A 21,399-nucleotide genomic window follows, 5' to 3' on the forward strand; every position below is an offset into this window, starting at 1 on the left:
TGTCAGCAGTGTGTCGTCGCCATCGTCGTCAATAGCCAACGGCAAATTTTACAATCCTAGCTGCCTGCTCATCTTCCGGATCAGTCATTCGCAGTCATCCACAAAGACAGAGCAGTTTCGCAATGGCGTTTAGTTTGCTATTACAGAACAGCCTATTTTGCACTACTCAACGATTGGAAGCTCTGCTGAGCAGCCAGTAACAAGTAGCAACTAGTCGAAATGGTTTGCAATTACACTGGAGCAATTTTCATGTCGCTTTTTTATGCGAACGTACAAAGAAACGCGCGTATGTATGTTATGTATTTAAGTGCTAGGCGCAAAAACTGGCAGGTGGACAATGATTTGAACATATCTGTTGAGAAGTGAGCGAGCGAGCAAGCGAATGTAGATATCCACTACCAGCGGACTATGAAGAAAAGTTGGCTACATTGTTGTGAACAATTTTAGGGCGGAGGCTCAATTAAACTCATTATCGTTTAGAACTTAGTATACATATGCCCGAATGTATGTATAGTTAAATGTGCCCTGGCGGTGTAATGTTTATTCCCAACGCAAATTATAGTCTACATTGACTGCGTTTAATTGCTTCTAGGCTACACTGAACCTAATCATTTTAATTAGCTCGTGTAAATTATGCAAATGGATATCTTTCACTAGCCCGTTATCATATATACTCATGAATTCAAAAGCCGTGAAAGAAATTAATAGTATTATGCTCCCGTAGAATCGTTACAAGTCGCGCTAATTACTTCACAGTTTATTAATTTTTTTAATCGTTGGGATTTGATGCAGCAATGAGGCTTCGTTACGATAACCCCAATGATTTTGTCACTCAACCTCTTCTGGAATGTAACTACCACAGCATGCAGACGCAGTAACATAAGGCTAGCTTCGCAAGAAAGAGCCAACAAAAACTTGCGCTGAAAATACTCATAAATATACCGGCTTCCCTTTGACAAACACTTAAGAGAGTGGCCGAAAAACTTTAGAGATTAAAAATATTTTTAAGTGATCCATAGAAAGGGAGTTACCTAGTCGGAAACCTCGTTTGGTATCTAACGGCTCGGAAAGTCAACGTCATTTTACACAGTCGTATACCTAATTCAGACTGGCAACATAAAGACAACTTCTCTTCATGCTGTCGAAAGCGGCTTTGAAATCGCCAAATGCATGGTGTGTCTCGACCCTACTCTCGCGTGTCTTTTCCAAGATTTGGCGTATTGTATTGGCATCTCTACTTACCTAAAATAAAAAATAATGCTAACTTTCCAGGGTTTACTGCGGAACCCAGCACCGCGGTTATTATCTCTGAACGGCCGTTGGCTTCAGAGGACTTTATTGATGTAAATAGGGTAGACTGGGCCATAAAGTCCTCCCAGCCCTACAAATATCCAGACATGGATAGTATTTTCCCTGCCGAACTTTAGTCAGCATCTGGAGTTTTATATCCGATACTTACCTTAATCTATACGGCTTGTCTTAGTTTCATACCCAAGGGTTGGACCCTGGCCAAAGTTGTGTTCATTCCCAAGGTAGGTAGACGCTCCCACGTGAAGGTAAGCGACTTTCGATCAGTAAGCCTTACTTTTTTCTTTCCCAAGGTTCTGGAAGGACTTATAGACTCGCAAGTCTAACAGAAAATTTATATAAATAAGCTTTCTAGCTGTCAACATGCCTATTGGAAAGGTAAATCTATGGATACAGCTTTGCGTAGTATTGTCAGTACCATTGAAAAGGCGCTCGATTTTAAGGAATTTGCATAAGGCATGTTTCCAGATAACCCGCCTTGAACTGGGTCACCCCCAAGTGAAGTTTGTTTATCGCCTCTTAGGCAGTAGAGCTATATAATGGGAGATGGGGGAGGTTCCATGACAAGATTTGCAAGCCGGGGCAGTCCAAAATTAGGTGTTCTCTCCCTATTCCTTTGGAATATTACGGTGTACACTCTGATGTCAGGTTTGCAGGGTACAGACTGCCAAGTCATTGCGTACGAGGATAATCTTGCCCTAATGACAGTTGGTAAGCACCCACAGGTTCTATCAAATGGAGTAGCACGAGGTTTGGACACTATAGAATTTCGGAAGATTTCCAGTAGACTTCAGGCGCCTTGAATACACAGTCCCGCCTACTGGATTAAGGAATCACTTCCATACAAGGGTCCACTCACAAGGACTCTCACTTAGTTTTAGTTTTCGTCTTGCAGATCTCTCTCGCTTTTGCGAGGGCTAGTCGATGCTCGTTCCTCCATTATTCTTTTGAATTTCTGGCTGAACGGGATTCAGCCAGTATCTATGATTTTGTGCGCTTCATAAGAGCTACGAAGTGGTTCCATTTCTAAGGTAAGAGGAGGGGCATATAAAGTCTCTAAAATTACATCACAACGAGCCCATGGTGGCCTAAGTGTGCCCTTTTCCTGCGAGGGATGAGGGCAGCCGCGATAACCTTACCTAACCTACCTAAAACGTATTGTGGCTAAAACGTATTGTGTGCTCTATAGTTACGGTTTCGAAACCAGACTGGCATCTTCCAAGAAATACTTGTACACATAATGAATACTTATGTATGTACCAACTTTAAATTTTTCCCTCAAAAGCATACAATTTTATTTATTTCCATACGTTTAGAACACCTTTACTGACATTTCTTTAAAACACAAATCTACCTTCTCTCCTCTGAATAATCATCATCATCTTCAGGGTCAGCATCGTCGTCATCACCCACACGTATATCATAATCCGGCATAACCTCAAACGCCACCTCACCCACGCGCTGATCTAACGAGCGAGCTGCAGCTGCTGCCGCAGCAGGACCAGTAGGTCCTGTTGGTCCGGGTGGACCTGTTGGTCCTGCAGGTCCACGTTCGCCGGGAAAACCACGTCTACCACGTCGGCCGGGTGGTCCTATTGGACCCGCAATACCTGGTCGACCAGGTAAACCACGTTGTCCGGTTGGTCCAACTGGTCCAGGAGGTCCTTGAAGACCTTCGTCACCCTTGTCACCGCGATTACCCTGCAGGCCTGATTGTCCTGGTGGTCCGATAGGACCCGGTGGGCCAGGCGTACAAAGACATTGTGCCGAGGGATAGACTACGGATTGTTGACGTAAACCAAACGCGCGTTGCTCATTTTTCGTATCGGTTGCTGAAGCTAGCCGACGTTTGCCTTGGATGGTGGGTATGGCGAAAGTAGCCAGGATAAGAATGAACGCTAAATTGGAAGATAGAGATGTTTCAAGTTGAAATGTTTTGCTTACTGAGTTGCTATAAATTATGTTTACCGCTGATTGTATTCATTGTGACTTTCATCTCTGAGGCTTAGCTGAACTGAAGCCAAGCGAATCAGTGGACAACTTTATATAGAGATGGGAAACCGCCATTTGAAATGATAGAATCTTTGCGCAAAAAACCAGACATTTACGTATGTAATATAATATCTATTCCCAATTTTAACCTTTCTTTCGCTACTTAACATTTGCATAGGTATTTTTTATTCATCTAATTTAAAATTTTACGATACCTAAATATACGGTTATTTGACCCAATTGATTGATTGATCTCTTCAAATTAATGTCTTTTGTGGAGCAAAGAACTCATAAAATTTGCACTTTAACCACCTTAGCAAATCAGCAAACAAGCATTACTATAAAATAAGACATCGCATACCTTGACGCTGTTAAATGCTGCTCAACCATGCGGCTAGCAATACTGCTGTTAGCCTGCTTAGGTACGCGTAACATACATTTTCTTAATATAAGTGGAAGGCTATATATTTTTTCATCATTTTATTTCGCAGGCTTCATCGCATTGGCTGCGTCGAATTTTGTAACACAAGTTGGCCCACCTGGTCCTCCAGGACCAACAGGCGTGCCTGGTGCCCCAGGTCCAAAGGGTGAGAAAGGTGAACGAGGAACGGACGGACGCACTGGCTTAACCGGCGCGCAAGGACCATCCGGTCGACGCGGTCACACAGGCAGTCCTGGCCCGATAGGTCCACCAGGTGTGCCGGGTTTGCGTGGGCCAAGGGGCTATGATGGCGAACGGGGACCAGAAGGACCGACAGGGCCACCGGGACCAACTGGACCTACTGGTACTTAAGAGCTTTTGATTTAGATGACTGACTATGTTTACGAATGGATTTAATAAGTAATAAATAAAGCTTTGGGTGCCTTATAAACCAAACAATAAAATTAATAATTATTTTTGATTTTCTAAATTAAAATCAGGCAATTTTTATAAAACTTTGCCGCCTGTATAGAAAAATATGCAAATTTCTTATTGGACGAGAATAACTTGGTCGTCGTTTTTATCTCCTGGGTATCTCTGCGGTGCTTGGCTTTAAAATACGCCGTAATCTGTGGTCTCCATGTAAACGAAAAGTCCAGTTTCCTTATTAGATATAATTGGACTCAGGTACACATAGTTGTTACATTTTTAATTTACCGTTCATTGCTAGGACCATGACCTCTCCCTATGATCTCAGTAGTTCTGGCAAAACAGACATCTTGGATGATATCTTCTGTTCTATACTCAGCTTACCTATTTATTTTTCTTCGAACAAGCAGCTGCATATGTTAACTAAACGCTTGTGGAGATTTTTGAAACCCACACCAGCTGAGCTTCCATGACCGTCTCGTCAGTGTTGCTAACGTGTGGCAACAAGTCCTCATTTGTGATAAGGTTTACCGAAAGCTCTGGGCTTTAATCCAAAACATCATAACTCACTACTACACCTGAATGCCCACCAAAAGCTGCGTAGGATGAGACTCAAGTACAGATACAGTATCATAAGCCGTCTTTGCAAGATATCGTGCAGCGGCTGATCTAATTTTCTACCTTTCTTATCTGAAAGCAGTTTCTTCAGAATAAATATAGCCAAAGGCTCGTGTTCAATGAGAAAACACTTTTAAATTCCAAAATATTGGCTCCGATAACGCTACCGATAAGGTTATTTATCGATAGCTGCGCCAAATCCCTGTCGATACATATCATAAGGTCTTTGCTAAGTGTTTCAGAAATATCATTTCGATAAATACATATATGTAAAATAATATCGATAAATCAATCAAATCGTACATCGATAACCACATTGCTATTCTTACCGATAACTATATCGCGAATATTTTCTATCAGTATACCAGGAAACAGAAATTTGCTGGCCATCTCTTATTTTTAGATGCGCCTGATCATTGAATTAATTTTATTGATATTGGTCTTAAATAAAACTTTAGAGTATAGTGACAGATGATCTCTTATGCATATTAACGAATTGAAACACAAATGCCAAATTTTTAGGGGTAAGATATTAAAATCAAACGCATTTCAATAACTTCACTTACTTAGATCTTATATGTAAATATATTTGTAACAGAATTGCAAACTTGATTTTTGTAATCAAAGCTTAGAGAGCGCAACACATTGAAGATACTCTTAACAGAAAAAAAATAAAAAATAATGACATAAAGCTCGAAAACCTCTAAAATCAAAAAGTTCTAGTTAGCTTGCAAAAAAATAATTGAGTACGCATCAATTCAACACCGTTATATTTTATGTTTCTTATTCATCAATTTTTATCAGAAGAATAGCATTGAAAATTTTAACCATCAATGACGGCAGTCTGAGATTCGATATCTGAAATTGTTGTTACCGCACTTTAGCACCTTTCAGCAAGCATATTTTATAGCTCGAACTATACTTACTCTGTGTACCAACATATGTACATCCATACATACCTATATATGTGTATGTATGTATGGTCAGCAAGTGGGAGACGACTTAATGCGCGGTACGAGCATGAGGCAAATTATAAGAATACATATCTACATATGTACATAAGTCGATATGTGCGTTCATATACTTATGCAGGTGTATGTATGTATGTATGTAGTAAAGACTCGTAAACTCGATTTGATGATCTGGTCAAACGAACACTTAACACACGCGCACCCAATCAGATATGTACGGGTATGTACATATATCGCCATGCGCACTACGTAAATTTCTCGAAGTTCTTGTGTGCGTGTGCGAGGCAAGACAAACAAATATTTCGTGCTACCTTTTTTTAGTACCTCGTTAAAAGCCATCTCGTGTCATTTTATTACAACGCAGACCTTAAAGTACTTTTTTTTTATTATAACTTACCACGCTGCCTGTTTGAGATTGTTGAATGAAGAGCGGAAATCGAGAAAGCAATCAAATTGCCGTAAGCACAACGATCACATGGCATAGCCTGCTTTCTGTCTGTCTTCTGTAGCAAGGTAAAGGCTATCTTTATTTATTGCTATGGTTGGATAGGCAAATAGTCTGTGCGCTTATCATCAATGTCATAAAATACCAACTACAACTTCTACAAATTAATTGGAGCAAATCTTCATTTTATGAGCAGTTACAATGTCTTTCACCTGTTCGGCATCGCAGAACATTGACGGTAATCAAAAAACAACTTTTCGTACATATGTATATACTATTTGGATGTACATATAAAAGCTATTAAATTCACTCAGCGCTTCTTGATGAAATTTGAGTATCACCCAAGGAGAATTTATACAAGGTGGTATTAATGGCGAGTTTGGATTTTTGCCGCGGCGTACGTCCTAATGTCAAATTGATGTGTTTGGCGAATAAATATTACAACAAAGACATCATTTTGACATTAAGAAGTACCGCAGTAACACCACCTTGCATAAGTTCGCCTTGGTATCACCTCTTGAGTGAGAAGGCTTCGGTGGTACGAGCATTTAGTGCGGCGGACCTTTGATGGCTAAAGCGGTGGAGCGTTGTTTTACTGACATAGAGTTGGTGGTAGTTTGGCAAATGGATATTAAAGGAATATAGAACTACTTATAAAAAAAGAAGCAGTATGAATTTAAAGTTATATAATCCTTAGATATTTTAGAAAAAAGCCTTTTTTTCCTTAAATGTCAAGTCTGCGCAGTTATAGTGGCTAGGAGCAATTAATCTACTAGACGCTATGAAAAAGCTGTACGATTACTTATTATTTTTCTTGAAAGTAACTAATTAGAACTAAAATGAACCTATAAACAAAATAACCTGTTCCTTTACGGTAGAATTCCAACAGGAAACAGGTTCTGAAATAACTTGATTTCTAATACTAAGCTGATGAGTTCAATGAGGGAAGAGATAGCTGAGATGTTCACAGTTAACCATTTACGAATACTCTAAAGACCAAATATCTAGAGGATTTCTTCTAAATGGGCTTTAAATTTTCAATGTTTCTATACAGGATTATATCGCCAAAACTGCAATTCTGTGGGGTATCCTTACCAATATTATGAATGCGAAAGTGAGTTTGTTTGTTTGTAACGCTCTCACGCTTTAACTACTAAACCGATCATCATGAAATTCATCATCATGGTTTCATTTATTTCAACATAAAATATATGGTAGCCTTTATCTCCATTAAGGAGGCGTGGCACCTCTCAATCAAACGGTATTTTGCATACGGCATATCTGAAGAAGTATTTGTGGTAGATTACTGGAACTTGGTATGGAGATACATATATTAAGGGAATTAGGTAACAGGAATACACATTCATCACAATATGGGTGTCAGACGAAAGAGATTTATTCAAGTTGAACTTTGAAACTACGAATTGAAGAGGAATTGAATTAAGTTAAAGTGTCAAATGCAAAAGACGTCTTTAGTTTGAGCATGTAGAATTCTGAGCTATTTGCAGAGGGTTGGGACCTGTTTTAAGACTAGCTTTTAAATAAAACGATTTAATTAATTTAAAGTTAAATGAAATATTAAACCATGCGACAGTAAATTTTACACACACAAAAATTGATATATTCGCGAACCTATGGATAAATTAAAGTAAAAGTGCGTACATAGTTTTTCTCTCTGACGTCAGGATATTTTAAAAGGACTTTGAAATTAAAAAAAAAATATGATTATTTCAAAAATTATTTAAAAAATTCAGTGCAATGTTCCGTGAGTACATCGATTCTTTCGGGCGTTTTGAATTTTTTTTTTTGTTTTTGTCGCACGGCTTTACAATATGGGTATCAGCCGCAATGGTCTTGAAATGGTTTTAATTATAAACTACATAAGCAGAGTTACCACCTGTTACAAAAATCAAATTCAACTTGAATTATGTATGTATATACTGTAACATAGGTGTCAGATGAAGGAGGCTTCATTTCTAAACTAAATATATACGAGTAGGAGCATAGTCATCTGTTTAAAAACTCAAATTGGGTTTAAATTCAGGGAATAAGTAAATTAAAATCATAATATAAAAAAGAAGTTTAAAAACGTTTTAATTTGAAAAACATTTTTTTGGGTGAAAACACTATGAATTTTTGGAACATTACCATTACATTACCGCAATCTGAGGTGGATCCTCAAGTCACATAGAAAACAATAAAGGGCACTTGTTGTCAAGTCACAGCGTATGCTTGCAATAAAGCAATCCTACCAAGATCGGGATGTAGCTCTTCACGAGGAAATATAAAATTCCTTATTTAACGAAGTCCTATCTCAACCGAGGTCAAGAAGCCTGGAGTAATTTTAGAGAGGAAACAGGACTGAAATTAAATCATTGTAGATGGCTCTTGGAAAGCCATTACCGCACTGTACGCCTGTAAGACGGCTAAAGGCTAAAAATCTGGCGTTTAATAAGACGTTGTCCAGAACCAAGATACAACGGATAAAGTGCACGGGTTCCATGTTTGTGGGGAGAGAACTATGCTCCACACCCTCTGGATATAAGTTTAAATCTGCCACCGGTGGTTATCTATGGCAACAATTTTTGGCGAGTTTTAGTGCTGTCTGGGTAGACTCGGATTAGGGTAGGTAAAGGTCTCGGGAACTTTCCAGTGAACTTCCACTAAACCCCCAAGCGCTATAATGGAGAGCGCTCGGGACTAATAGCTACCGTCAATCCAAAACAAATATTCAAACAGTTAAGCTGATGTTAAATTTTCAAAATTTAACCGAAGAACATCCAAAGTTGGACTGTCAAACTGCTGGCATCTAAATGCTGCTATTGTCTGGGTGCCTGAGCACAGGTCCATTCATTGTTGCTGCATGACCGACCAGCTGGCAAGGAAAATGACGGAAATATCCGCGGTCAATCCAGAGATAAATTTAAGGTCAACGCACCATGAAAACCAAATAAATTTGGCCAGAAGTTGATGAAGAGTGAACCAAAGCTCCCACTCGGCTTGACCGCTTCTTTCTCAGATTACTAGTCGTGGTATGAAGATTATCAACTATTTGTGCCAATACTCATCTCCCTTGGCAATAAAAAGTTCTAAAATGGCACATTTGTTATCAAAATTATAGTATCGAAAATCTTTACATTTTTCCAATCAACAAAAACTTATGGTCGAAATCTAATTCGAGTTTCCATAAGTGGCATACTTCTAAAAATTCTTCACCAGCAGCTTTCAACAAATGTCCTTCAACTATACTAATTTCCCTTATTTCCACCTTAACGCCACTTCGAAACAGTTCAAATTTCTACCTCATTAGGAAAAGCATTAAAACTCGAGCAAATATAACTATATAAATAGCAAATATGTAGTAACAAAGCTTGGCTGGCTAAGTTTGTGGCGGGTAAGTATGCATTTGGAATGAAGATGAAAAAAAAACGAAAAGTCATATAAACCAAGGGAAAAGAAATGTTAAAAAAAAACAACAAAGAAGAAGCTAAATCAGAAACTTTGCATAATTAAAAATTGTTTGCTGTATTTTCTCTTGCTGTTGAACAAGTAACGTTCCTTTTTTTCGATTGGTATGACTGTGTAGCTCAATAAAATAAACGAAATGCGCTTCTTCTTTTTTTTGAATTGAAAGAAAAAATGGAAAATGTATAGCAAAAGTGAGAGGCAAAGTAGTTATAGTAAAGCAAAGTAGCGCATTAATGGCACAAGGATCGCTATAACCACAGCTAAGCGCAAGTGAGTGCCCGCTTTAGCCACTAGGGGCAATGCCCAGACTCTCATAGCCATTATATCAATGGCCATTGCTTATGGGCAGCGTCATTTGCCTTTAGCCATTCAGTAGAGCTGGACAGCAAGCATACACACACATACATGCATATATATACACACATAAACAAAATGTCCGTTTTGAATGTGCAACTTTCAGCTTTCAGCTTCCTTTTGCTTGTACAACAAGCAAAGCAGAGTGAAGTTGCCGCGCCACTCCCAATCGGCGTACTTGTCATTCAATGCGGAATGCAAAAATTACACTCGTACAATTTCCAAATGAACGGAAGTGAAATTGTAAGAAAACATTAAACAAGAAAAACAAAAAAAAAACAAAAAAAAAACTGGACACAAAAATAACGAGAAACAAATGAAAAGGAAGCATAAATTCAAAACGTTTGCATTTTGGCTAGGGAAGGTGTTTGAGCTGCGGGCGAAACAAGATTTCAGCAATAGCGCAAAGTAAAGCAGGGAAAAATTAACACAAAAAAGAAATAATACTAAAGAAAAATCCGAACAAAAAGTTTCAGCAAAAGAATTTTTCGCCTTCTCCCAATTGAACACGACCGACGCGTAACTTGTGGTAGTATGGGGCGTATGTGGAACGTGCTAGCGGCCAGCGAGTGGTGGTCTGCTACCGACCATCGCCAACGTAATGAGACCAGTCATTTGGGGAAATACGTAGTGGGAAATGAGTAAAACAGAATAACAATTTCGCGCGTTATTTCCGCTAAATTAGTGTTGATTGTGGTCGTGGTGACGCTTGCCACCGAACGCAGCGCCAGTCGGCCAGTGGAAAGCAGTGTAGCCAACAAAACAGTGCCGCCTCGGATTTTTATGACAGCTTACGCTTTCTCCATTTCTGCTGTTGCTTCGTTCCCATACCATAATTGCTGCTGCTGCTGCTGCTGCTGCTGCTGCCGCCTGTCGTTCAGTTGTTATCCTCAATTTATGCTCACGCCGTTATCCACCACACCAACACGGACACTATCCACATTCACTATCCTGCTGTACTCCATACAATCGCTCTGGCGATCTGGCGTTCTGGCGGCAACAATCCCTGTATGTATTACTTGCTTGCTTGCATGCTTGTTTTCAATCGACGCGACGATTCGTAGTGTTGTTATATGGAAATTCTATGAATTCCTCGAATCTGGGTTAAACGGCACTTTTCATAATTTTTAACGTCATTACAAAAGCGACGGCAATTACACGATCCTTTGACACACGGAAATTTATTGCGCTCGTGGGCAAGCGGCACACAACGGTCGGATGGTCGAACTCTCTTGCTTGGCGGGAACTTTCCGGCATGAAATGCGATTATTTGTCGCATTTTATAGATGGTGCAATTTTCTGCTTCGCCATTGTTGTTGTTGTAGCGCCCATTTATGTGATTATTTATTAATTTCTTAATCGGTGTGCGATTTGCTTTTCCACTTGATTGCACGCGAAGCAGCGAAGCGCACGAATGATTGTCACTAAGTTCGATTTTGAAGCAATTTAGTTGAATCTCGAATTTTAAATTCTCCAAAGTGCTCCAAATAAATAAATAAATAGAGGAGTTTATTTACTTTGTGTAGTGTCAATGACGAGAATAGTCGTATCAACGACCCCGCGACTCGCTTAATCCGCAATACTGACATCTGTCTGGGTACAATTTCGATCAGATCAACTGCGCCGATAATCCAGCTTTATATAAATGAAAGCATAAAAAAGTTGTTGGATAATTCAAGCGGACATTTGTTTTTTGTCTATGAACTTTTACGTTTTTTGCGTGAAGCTTTTGTCTAAGAATACCCCTAGTGTAATTTTCCAGCGAACAATTTTTTATAACATTTTAAACTTACACCGACCTCCCAAATGCCACTTTATGCAGACTCTGTAAAACCCTTTCGTGAGAGCGATAATGGGTAAAAATTTTCAACAAAATTATTCCTTGTGAAATTTTACTGCTTGCAACGAAACTGCATATTTCGCTGCGATATGAACGTTAACCCTCTCTTTACTTATTCTAAAAAACAATTCTAATTTTTTGTGAGAACACAAAAATATTTGGAGGTTTTACTATATGGGTCTAGGTCTTTCATGCGGAGTTGGAATTATTTCAACCCCAAGACAATGACCCTGAAATAGTTGCACAGTATTATCTGAAGCGCAGCGGTTCAGGTTAATTTGTATAACTTTGCATATCGTTTGGGTCGACCAGACTAAACCTATTTAGGACGTAATAAGTGGGTGTTTTCAACCTTCTTGTCATCGGACCCACTCTTCACATCACTTCACTTTGAGATGCCTCACCCCAAAGATCATCCTTTCGCACAGATTTTCCAATATTGTAGTCAATTTTCGAGTATTGAGGAATAAATAGGAAAGGTCGGTTAGGTATTTGTGTCTTCTAACATTAGGTCACTCTAGTCCTCGATGGGAACTTTAGGAGTCATAATAGCTTTGTATTTAAGTAGTTGCAATTTGATATACTCAATTGGTCTCGCCGAAATATCTTATTCTGCGTCGTATTTTAGGTTACGATCCAAGCAAGATCATCTGGGATCAATAAATTCCATCCATAGTAGTGGGTTCACACAGCACATACTTGACTGCCTTACCCTCAAGGTTAATATCTTAACCTCTCGGAACCATGAACACAATTTATTTTAGGTTGGTACATGTGTCTTGTGTGTGAGAGCAAGATACGGAAGATAAATACCAATCTATTCATCTGTCTAACAAAGACGCAGATAAACTAATTTCTTCGTTTTGGCAACAATCTTTACCTTGTTATTTCGCAATGCCGCAAGATCACAAGAACCAGGCTGTCACCTCAGGAAATTGGTACTTCCATATAAAATTTATTGGCCGTTTTCAAGTTGGTCGTGGAAGGATGCTCCAGTGTAGAATACTATTTCTTCAAAAACCTTGACGAAAGGAAGAAAGGTCAACCACAACGGATTAGGCTAAAAGTCTTCGGGTACTACTGCCTTACAGCAATGCTAAACACTTTAACCGTTTTTGTTTTTACTGCGAACAAAAAATAACATCCACGCAAACGAGTAAGATTTTGATATTTTCTGAACTGATTCGACAGAAGGAACACACAGAGGTTATTTAACGTAACAAGTACTGTTGCAGGCTGCAGACTGAATATCAGCCCGAAAGAAAAACGGTTGCGGTTCTCTTTCTAAGGAAAACTAAAATCTCCCTATTTCAACTTCCTTATTTAAGCGGCGTAGCACTGTCGGTCTCTTATGAAGTGAAATACTCGGGCGCCATCTTGAACAGGAAACTGACCCGGCAACTCAACGTGGAGGAGTTAGCCAAAAAGACCATTACCGTCCCCTGCAAAATGACTATAGGGAAGAAATGGGATCTTAAACCCCACATAGTTCACTGGATTACAGAGTCTGGTGGACATCACTGGATAAGTCGCTAAGCCATGGAAACACTCGTAAACTTTCAGCCCGTAGACCAACCAACTACACCGATGCGTTTAGGTCGTACAAAATACCACCGCTGAAGCTCGACATCAAGTTCTCCACTTGTATCCCTTCTATGAAGGACTCAGAGAACGACCCGGTCTGGGGCCTCGCAGATAACTCCACAGCCATCTACGTGGATGGCTCTAAATTAAATCTAACAGTAAGGAGTGGGATACACCCAAAGGACCTCTCTAAAGACCTCTGATGTAGGTTGCCACACCACTGCAGTACCTTTCCAGCAGAGATATTGGCCTGCGTTCAGTAACCATATACACTGATAGCCAAGCAGCTATTTAGTCACGAAAAAAGATAGGAAAGTCCACGATGAGTTACACATAGAGTGCGTGCCAGGTCACATAGATATTCGAGGTAACTGTGCAGCGGACGAGCTTGCAAGAAAGGGAGCCACCCTGTCTGACGTTAACTTTTCTCATGCGAGATCCCTGCAAGATTTGGCTCAAGGCACACTTCGTCGAGAAGGCAAATAAAATATGGTCAGAAGAAGCAACGTGTGGGACGGTTCAACAAATCTGGTCCAACCTCAACAAGAAAATATTCGACGCACTCATAATGTAAGAACGCCCTATACCAAGGCTGTAAACTGGTATTATTACGGACCACTGCTTACTGAAAAGGCATGGTAGCAGCACGGCTTGCCGTCCAATGACTTCTGCCGAAGCTGATGCGACGAGGATGTAATAGAGAGATGGACGCTTAAGACAAATTGCTTGTAGCTGCGAACATACAACACATCTTCATCTTTGCTTTCTCTGGCACAATGAAACCTTTGCATTTCTTTACTAAATACTGCACAGTTTTTCGTCTTGAGCCTCAGACTCAGTCTCAGCTTCAGCTTCTCTTCTACACTGTTCGTAATTTTGTTTCAAGTCGAAAAATGGTTGTATTATTATTTTTTAAGAAAGAAGTAAGAAACGAAGAAGAAACAGCATAAAAAAGCTTAAAAATACAGTTCCACCTTTTAGGTTTTTTATGTTTGAAAATTTGGCTTTAAGCTTTACAGTGCAATTCTGCCAACCTTTTTTTCATCTCACCAGTCTTTCGATAGACAAAAGTCTTTCGTAAGTCAATTGTCAATTCTGGCAACTATCTTGAAAGCTCTTTACTGTCTTTCGAAAAACTAATTGAAACATCTGCTAGCGAGAATGTCTTATATGTCAATATGTTTTTTAAAAAACTAAATTTTATTAAAAAAATATGTTTATTTTTCTTTTTAAAATGATAAAGATTAGTAAATAAAAGAAAATTGATTAAAAAAAGTTAATTAGAAAAATTAATACGAAAAAAATTTTAGTAAATATTAATTTTGATTAAATATGAATTCATTAAAAAAAAAACAACTTAAAAATATATATAAGATTCTAAAAATTAAATTAAATAAAAAAATAGTTTTCATTTAAAAAAATAAAATCTAAATAATAAAAGATACTAACAAAAGTCTGACAAATTAAATTTAAATAAAAAAAAGGAAATTTCTAAAAAGTAAATGGAATTACAAAAGAAAAAAACATTTTTCTTTCTAACACAAGAGAACGTAAAAATCAAAATAAAATTTAACGAAAAAGTATAAAGTATATTTAAAAAAGAAAAAAAAATAAAACAAGTTCTTTAAAATTAAATTAAATAAATAAAAATTTTTTAAAACAATAACAACCAAACCATTAAAGATAATAAAATAAGAAAAAAATTCATTAAAAAATAATACGTGAAATAAGTTTCTAAAAATTAATTTTTTCAAAAATAAATAATCGGAATAGTTAAAAAAAATATATATATATACATATATTTAGAAAAAGGAAGAAAATTCCGTGGCGCTAGGACCCGAACTTGGATCTCCCGATTGGCACGCCTGTGCCTTGCCCACTCGGCCATTGCGACTTTCTCTCAAAATGGCTTTTCTCCGAGAGTGGTGAATGAGAGAACTTTTTTTCTAAGACTTCTGTGCTAGAATAACAAAAGTCTTTCGAGCTAACTTGCCATCTGTCTTTCATTTGTCCTACGAAAGACTTTTTATCTTAGCCAGAATTTCCCTGTTACAGCGTCTTGTTTTCAACTCATATTTTTGCATTATTTTCCAATTCCATTAGTCTAGTCGTTAATTGTATTCCTTAAAACCAATTAAATTTTCATTAGTACTGAAAACAGTGTCTTCACTACCAAATCCACAATGGGCTAATGTAATAATGATTCGCTTTTGTTGAGAAAAGGATCTTCTTTTTGAGCATTCCTTAAATTTGTATATATTATAATATAATTGAATGCTGTGCATGTATGACTGTGTTTGTGTGCGTGGCCATATTTAGTTCCCAGACACTTCAGCACTTAACGTAATTACCCAAAAAGTACCAATATATGTATTTTGTTTTCTCATGGAATTCATGTATTTACGACTTAAATACGCGACTTTTATACATGAACATAAATGGCTGACTTAAGACGGAACGAAGAATGTATAGCCGGAGGCGCACACAAAGCTTAATATAAGAGCATACATACATAAATATAACACAAATGAGCGCAGGAGCAGAGTTTAGCAAAAGTAGCTAATAAAATTCAATTCCGACAAGTTCATGTAATTTTCACAACCCCCACACACACACACACATAAATATTTACTATAGCAGGCATACGAATGTCGAAATATAAAAACAACAAAAACACAGACGAACTTATGCACATTCATAAGGAAGCTGCGGGTTTTACTTGGCTTCAATGCTAGCTGTAATGCCTCGCTTGAGGACGTGAAATGGGCAGGAAAGTAACACAAAATGCGAAATAAAATAAAAGAAAATGAAGTATATTAAAGCGCTATTTGCATGCATATGTATGTATGTACGTATATATATAAAATAGTCAGACGTTTGGCGTCTTTGCCCGCCAAAGGTATGAGTATAAGTGATTTGAGTGGCGCTTGGCGTCGCGTCTGCCCCCATTATTATAAATGCGGAACTCATGTCCAAATGAAATGGCCACATGAATGAAAAAAGATGCGCATTGCCTGCATCTGAATAGCGCGCCATAAACTTGTTACTTACTAATGCGCTATTAGGCTGCAGGATATAGACAGTGAAGTTCTTACAACTCATTCACAAGTTTGCTACTGCTAAGTATATTATATATATATATGTATGTAAGGATATACATAAATTTATATTGAATTCGTGAGAGTCGAATTTCTTCTAATTCTAAAGAGATTCATGCAAAAATATTACCTTGCGCTTAATCTTAGACTCATAAATTGATAAATGTTTGGATTTGTTCCAAAAACAATCAGCGCAATTGTATGAATCCCTCGAGAAAATCATGACTACCAAATACATAACAGTCCAATGAAAATTCCTATACATATCATCGTTTAAGTTACAAAATCGCGTACCCTCATTCTGCAAAACCTCGCAACTGACTTTTGGGCCCAAAAATAATGTGCGCATCGGAAGCTCATAGCCTCAAGCCCTTATCCATTCATTCTAAAATATCGATACTTAGATATAAGAAACAGAGATAATTAGGGATAAAAGAGAGAATCGTATTGAAATAAGATAAGTTTTACTCTTTCCAATAAAATAAAGGCAACCTCACAAACGAAGTGCTGCATTTTCTTGATACACGGTTTTGTACTTTAAACGACGATATATATTAAAAGCTAAAGTTGCGCTTGCTTTAGTGCTCGTCATCTGATCTGGCATGCAACTTATCAGTCCAGGAATAACCCTAAAAGTGTTCGAAGATACTCCTCCTAATCCTATCTCCAGTGGGACCGACCTAAGGGCGCTCTTTCTAGCGATTTTGGTTAGTCCGATATTTGCACAATCCGATGCAAATAATTGAATGGTCGGCCTTAAGCCTTATCAACGCCTAGATATCATAAAAGATTTTAGTTTCCTTAGTTAACATCCAGCTTTTATCAAGAATTTTTGGTAGTAACCAGCTTTAGCTATAAAGTACTGCAGTGATCTGAGGTTGCTGGTTATTAAATTGATTCCTTAGGGCTGCCAGCACCTTACGGATTTGTGCAGCAAAGCGGCAATATCTACTGTGACACTCACATTCATCTGAAAATCATTACAGGAGCTAAGGAGCCTGCATTTGAACGTTTACTTTGTGAGCCCCTGGCAAAAATTATCTCTTCCAGCCCTTCCATCAAACTTCGACCAGTCCGTGAAAAAGATCATAATAACGTCCTACGTTGCAAATACTGTATCCCCTCAAAATAGCCTTTATGCAGATAGGCGTTGAAATGAAAATTCCTAAAAAGTGTGCCTAACTGAAATTATGTGCCTCTTAGTAGTCTCAATTCCATCAGAGAGCGCAAGACGAACGAAGTTAATTGTGGAAGGAATAGCTTTGATGATCTTAAAGATATTTAATTTTAATTTAGATAAGCCCCAATCCATCTTCAGTCGAACAATTAAGTATGGAGTCTTGACGCAAGTCATTCAGGATATACAGTAATCCCAGTAATCTAACCTTCACAATAAGCGTCACACGTGAGCAGGAGATCCGCCATCTTCAACATGATGATCACTGAAAAAAGTAGTCAACAAACCTACTAGTTATAAGGTTGATAATATTTAACTCTTCAGAGACAGCACTTCACCCAACTTCTCTTCGTCAACAAAGGTCAGATGAACGCTCTCCATTGAGATAAAATTATCTAAGGTTTCTTATGTGAATAGCATTGGTACCGACCACATCATATCAGCAAATCGTTTGGTACCACCAGAGTCAAAGATAAAGCAGGTACCTTAATTCACTACGCCTTAAATAAAGCCACTAATCCAGTCTGTTCCGCAGGGTTTCGTGTGAGAGCACGTCGTAGATAATCTTGACTAGGTCCACTTAAATCTTCGAGAATATTACAGTTAATTGCATAAAAATGCAGCGCTTTCAGCACCCTTTGAATTGTCTGGCTTCTCAAATTCATTTATCAACCGGAAACCAAATATTTACCACCCTTCTGAGCAACTAACTTGTAGAGTAGCTCTACAGATTTGGCAGAGTCTGAATAACGAAAGGTCCGGGGTCCTTCTCATCTTGGACTCCCCGACGTACAAGTACGATTAAAACGATTTCATTAGGTCAGCGGACCTTGTTATCGATAGATTTTTCTTAGCAATGAAAATTATTCACCGAGTAACTCAAAACCCAGGGATTATGGGCGTAAAGGCATTTTGTTTAAAGAATAATGAATCATTTATTGAATATGTCGAATCACTAGTTCTAATGGACGTGGTGTAAAAAAATGCCATAAGATTTTAAAAAACTGCCTACAAATATTCAAAAAAAACCGGTGTGGAAAAACCAAATAAATCACTCTACTATCTACTTGTCTGTCGAATGCTAAGAAAAGACTTTAACAAAAAGCTCTGGATAGCAAGAGCGCCCCTATTACGAGGTTTTACTTTCCGTATAAGAACAAGATGAACTCAACTACAAAAAAATATGTATGTTTAGGAAGGATTAATTTTTATGGGAAAATTTTTTGAAAATTAAAATGGGTAAACAGTTTTATTTCTTATACATACATACATATGTATTCTGTACTGACTTTAATGTTTTATAAAAAAAAATATTTATGTACGTTTAATTTTAGTAAGAAAATGTGAAAATTTTCACAATTGTGCGCTCTGGCGGATGGTTTAGGAAAAAGCTGAGTTCAGAAATGGATTCCTCATTCCAATAGGCCCTTATACATTGCATCTTTATATACAAAATTTAATCACTTCTTTACGACATTACAGCAAAATGACAAAGAAAAGAAACCGTCTAACAGAGTTTGTCAAACTCCAAATTGATTTTAGACCCATATTTTCTTCTGAAAATTTGCTTAGAATTACACGTTATACGCGCATAGTTTGGCGTTCAGTGTCATTCGTGAACCTTATTTTGTTTGCTCACATGTCAGCTGTTTGGTTTCTTGAGACATAAAGTTAGCCCTATCACATCGCACGCATTGCCTATAAGAAATCCCGGTGTTATTAAACGATTTCTTCGGGGACATTGACCAGCCAAAAAAAAAATCATATAAAACAAAACGTTTCAATATGAACCAAAACTTCAATCAGCCATTAAAGATCTCTACACTTTTATGAGTATCGAACCGTAAAAATGGTTACAGTTATCGCTTTTATGGCACAGGCAATTCCAATATTTATTGCGAAATGATGCCAGCGCGATACAATCAGGCGCGCTGTCAAAAAAGCCAAACAACAAATTCCCGAAGCGATTGCACACTTTTTCATGCAACATCTAGTTACAAATAAGTATTTATGTTCTCTTTTTTCGCAGACAATTGTATAATCGGAAGCTGAATTTCGTGTTTTAGGCAAATTTTCATTATGAAATAGCTAAAGCGAGTCATCGGCAATACAAGCGTTGAGGCTGCATCGTGCCACAGCAATACAATGCAATACAACGCAAGCACATTGTTGCATGCAACCAGCGAAGCTAATAAAATGAAAAGCGAATGCTAAACATGCAAAGCAGAAAAGCGATAAAGCAAACGAGCGCCTCTGAGTAGCTAAGCGAACAAGTAGCCAGCGCAGCGCAATTTTGCTTGGGAATTTTCGGTTACAAGTATTTATTAAAACCAAAAATTTTATCGTAAAAAATAAACACATTTAACCACCCATCAAACGAGCGTTGAATGACCGAACGAAGCGTCTAGCGAGCGGCACAGCGACGAATTTGAAAGAGCTTGCTGGCGCGGGCAGCAAAAAGCAAGAAATGTGTACATTTGCACAAAAAGCTGAATTTCTTCTATGTAGGCAACTATAGCTGCAACTTTGTGCCGCAACGCGCTCAATGGCTGATGGGCTGATGTTGCAAGTTGCGCGCTTGCGCATGAAGTTGAACTTCGTTCGCTTCGTGGCAGCAGGGATCGAATGCTGCTGGCTGCTGCGTGTGACCGCAGTTAGGCGAGCGTACGCCTCGCGGCGTCTTTTGTGAACTTAAATGCATGCAAACACACACACACACATACATACATATGTAAGTACATAAACACGTAACTATGGCAAACAAATGAAATGCAACTTGAACTAAGTGTCGGCGCGTTGTGAGTTCATGGTGATTTGGTTTTGATGCCGACAAAAGTGCAGGGAAAATTCGATAAATTTGCCACTTGGCTGATTCACAGTCGGCCTTTGCATGGGCAGCTGACACGCAAACTAGTCAAACGGGTGGCCGGCCGGTCCGGCGAGTGGAAACACTGCAAGCACTGCAATAATCCATCCGATTTAAGCGAAGCGTATAAACCGCGCGATTAGCAACTTCGAAGCGACAACAAACTTGTAAACAATGGAATTCTGTGTACTAAGTAACCGCTGCCGGGTAGTAAGTAGATGTTGATGTTAAATACTAACTATATATATAGTTCTCAAGTTGTTAGGCTTATGGTTGGTGCACATGTTTCTCAGACGGAGACACTCTCTTACTCTGCATACTAATTGCGAGGATCTCCTACCTAAGCGAAGATTGAGGGTGGGAGATATTGACGGGGACGTTCGTTGTTATGGAGAGACGAAATCGGGAACGGTAAGCGGTGAGCGAATAGGGAGACTCTTAGCAATGGTGCAGCGAGTGGTGAGCAGTGGTAGCACTAGTGACACGGCGAAGCGACTGTGAATAGCGGTGAGTACACAAGTAGCGACTGTGTAGCGGCTGGTGAGTAGTCATAGCCAAGGTGTATTTAACAAGGTAGTGTTGCCAACTATCCTTATCTATGAAGTGCCATATTGAAGATAATAAAAGCCAAAATGTGCCAAATACAAAAACAAAAGTGCCAAAAAAGGTGCAATTTTCTAAATTCTTCCCATTTAGCATTAAAATTAGAAACAGATTCCTAAAACAAGAGTCGAATGCCGAAATAAGATAAACCAGTTGTATACACTATCGAAATTAGAAAATTTTATTTTTAATATTTTTATTGAGCTTTGTACCACGATTGTTTAT

The 21,399-nt window shown here is 38.4% G+C and overlaps 2 protein-coding genes across 2 annotated transcripts in view; one reads left to right on the forward strand and one right to left on the reverse strand.

Annotated features, from left to right (window-relative positions):
• The first annotated feature begins 3,688 nt into the window (after positions 1-3,688).
• Positions 3,689-4,093, forward strand: LOC118740102 (collagen alpha-1(XXIII) chain-like). Its single transcript, XM_036471596.1, has 2 exons — positions 3,689-3,722; positions 3,792-4,093. The coding sequence occupies exons 1-2, from the start codon at positions 3,689-3,691 to the stop codon at positions 4,091-4,093; spliced, it is 336 nt and encodes a 111-aa protein (XP_036327489.1).
• A 603-nt stretch (positions 4,094-4,696) lies between these two features.
• LOC118740103 (phenoloxidase-activating enzyme-like) overlaps positions 4,697-21,399 on the reverse strand; it is a 33,822-nt gene continuing 17,119 nt past the window's right edge. Inside the window, exon 7 of the mRNA XM_036471597.1 lies at positions 4,697-4,746. Within this exon, the coding sequence (XP_036327490.1) occupies positions 4,697-4,746 (50 nt within the window). The remainder of the gene's footprint in view (positions 4,747-21,399) is intronic.

Source organism: Rhagoletis pomonella, unplaced genomic scaffold (assembly GCF_013731165.1).
Source record: "Rhagoletis pomonella isolate Grant_MI unplaced genomic scaffold, Rhpom_1.0 Rhpom_scaffold_00005, whole genome shotgun sequence".
NCBI lineage: Eukaryota > Metazoa > Arthropoda > Insecta > Diptera > Tephritidae > Rhagoletis > Rhagoletis pomonella.

Excerpts from the sequence above, each read along its gene's own strand:
- LOC118740102 (XM_036471596.1), top strand. The coding sequence starts at position 3,689 with ATGCGGCTAGCAATACTGCTGTTAGCCTGCTTAG. Across the intron at positions 3,723-3,791 it reads ACTGCTGTTAGCCTGCTTAG|GCTTCATCGCATTGGCTGCG; the intron begins GTACGCGTAACA and ends TTTATTTCGCAG.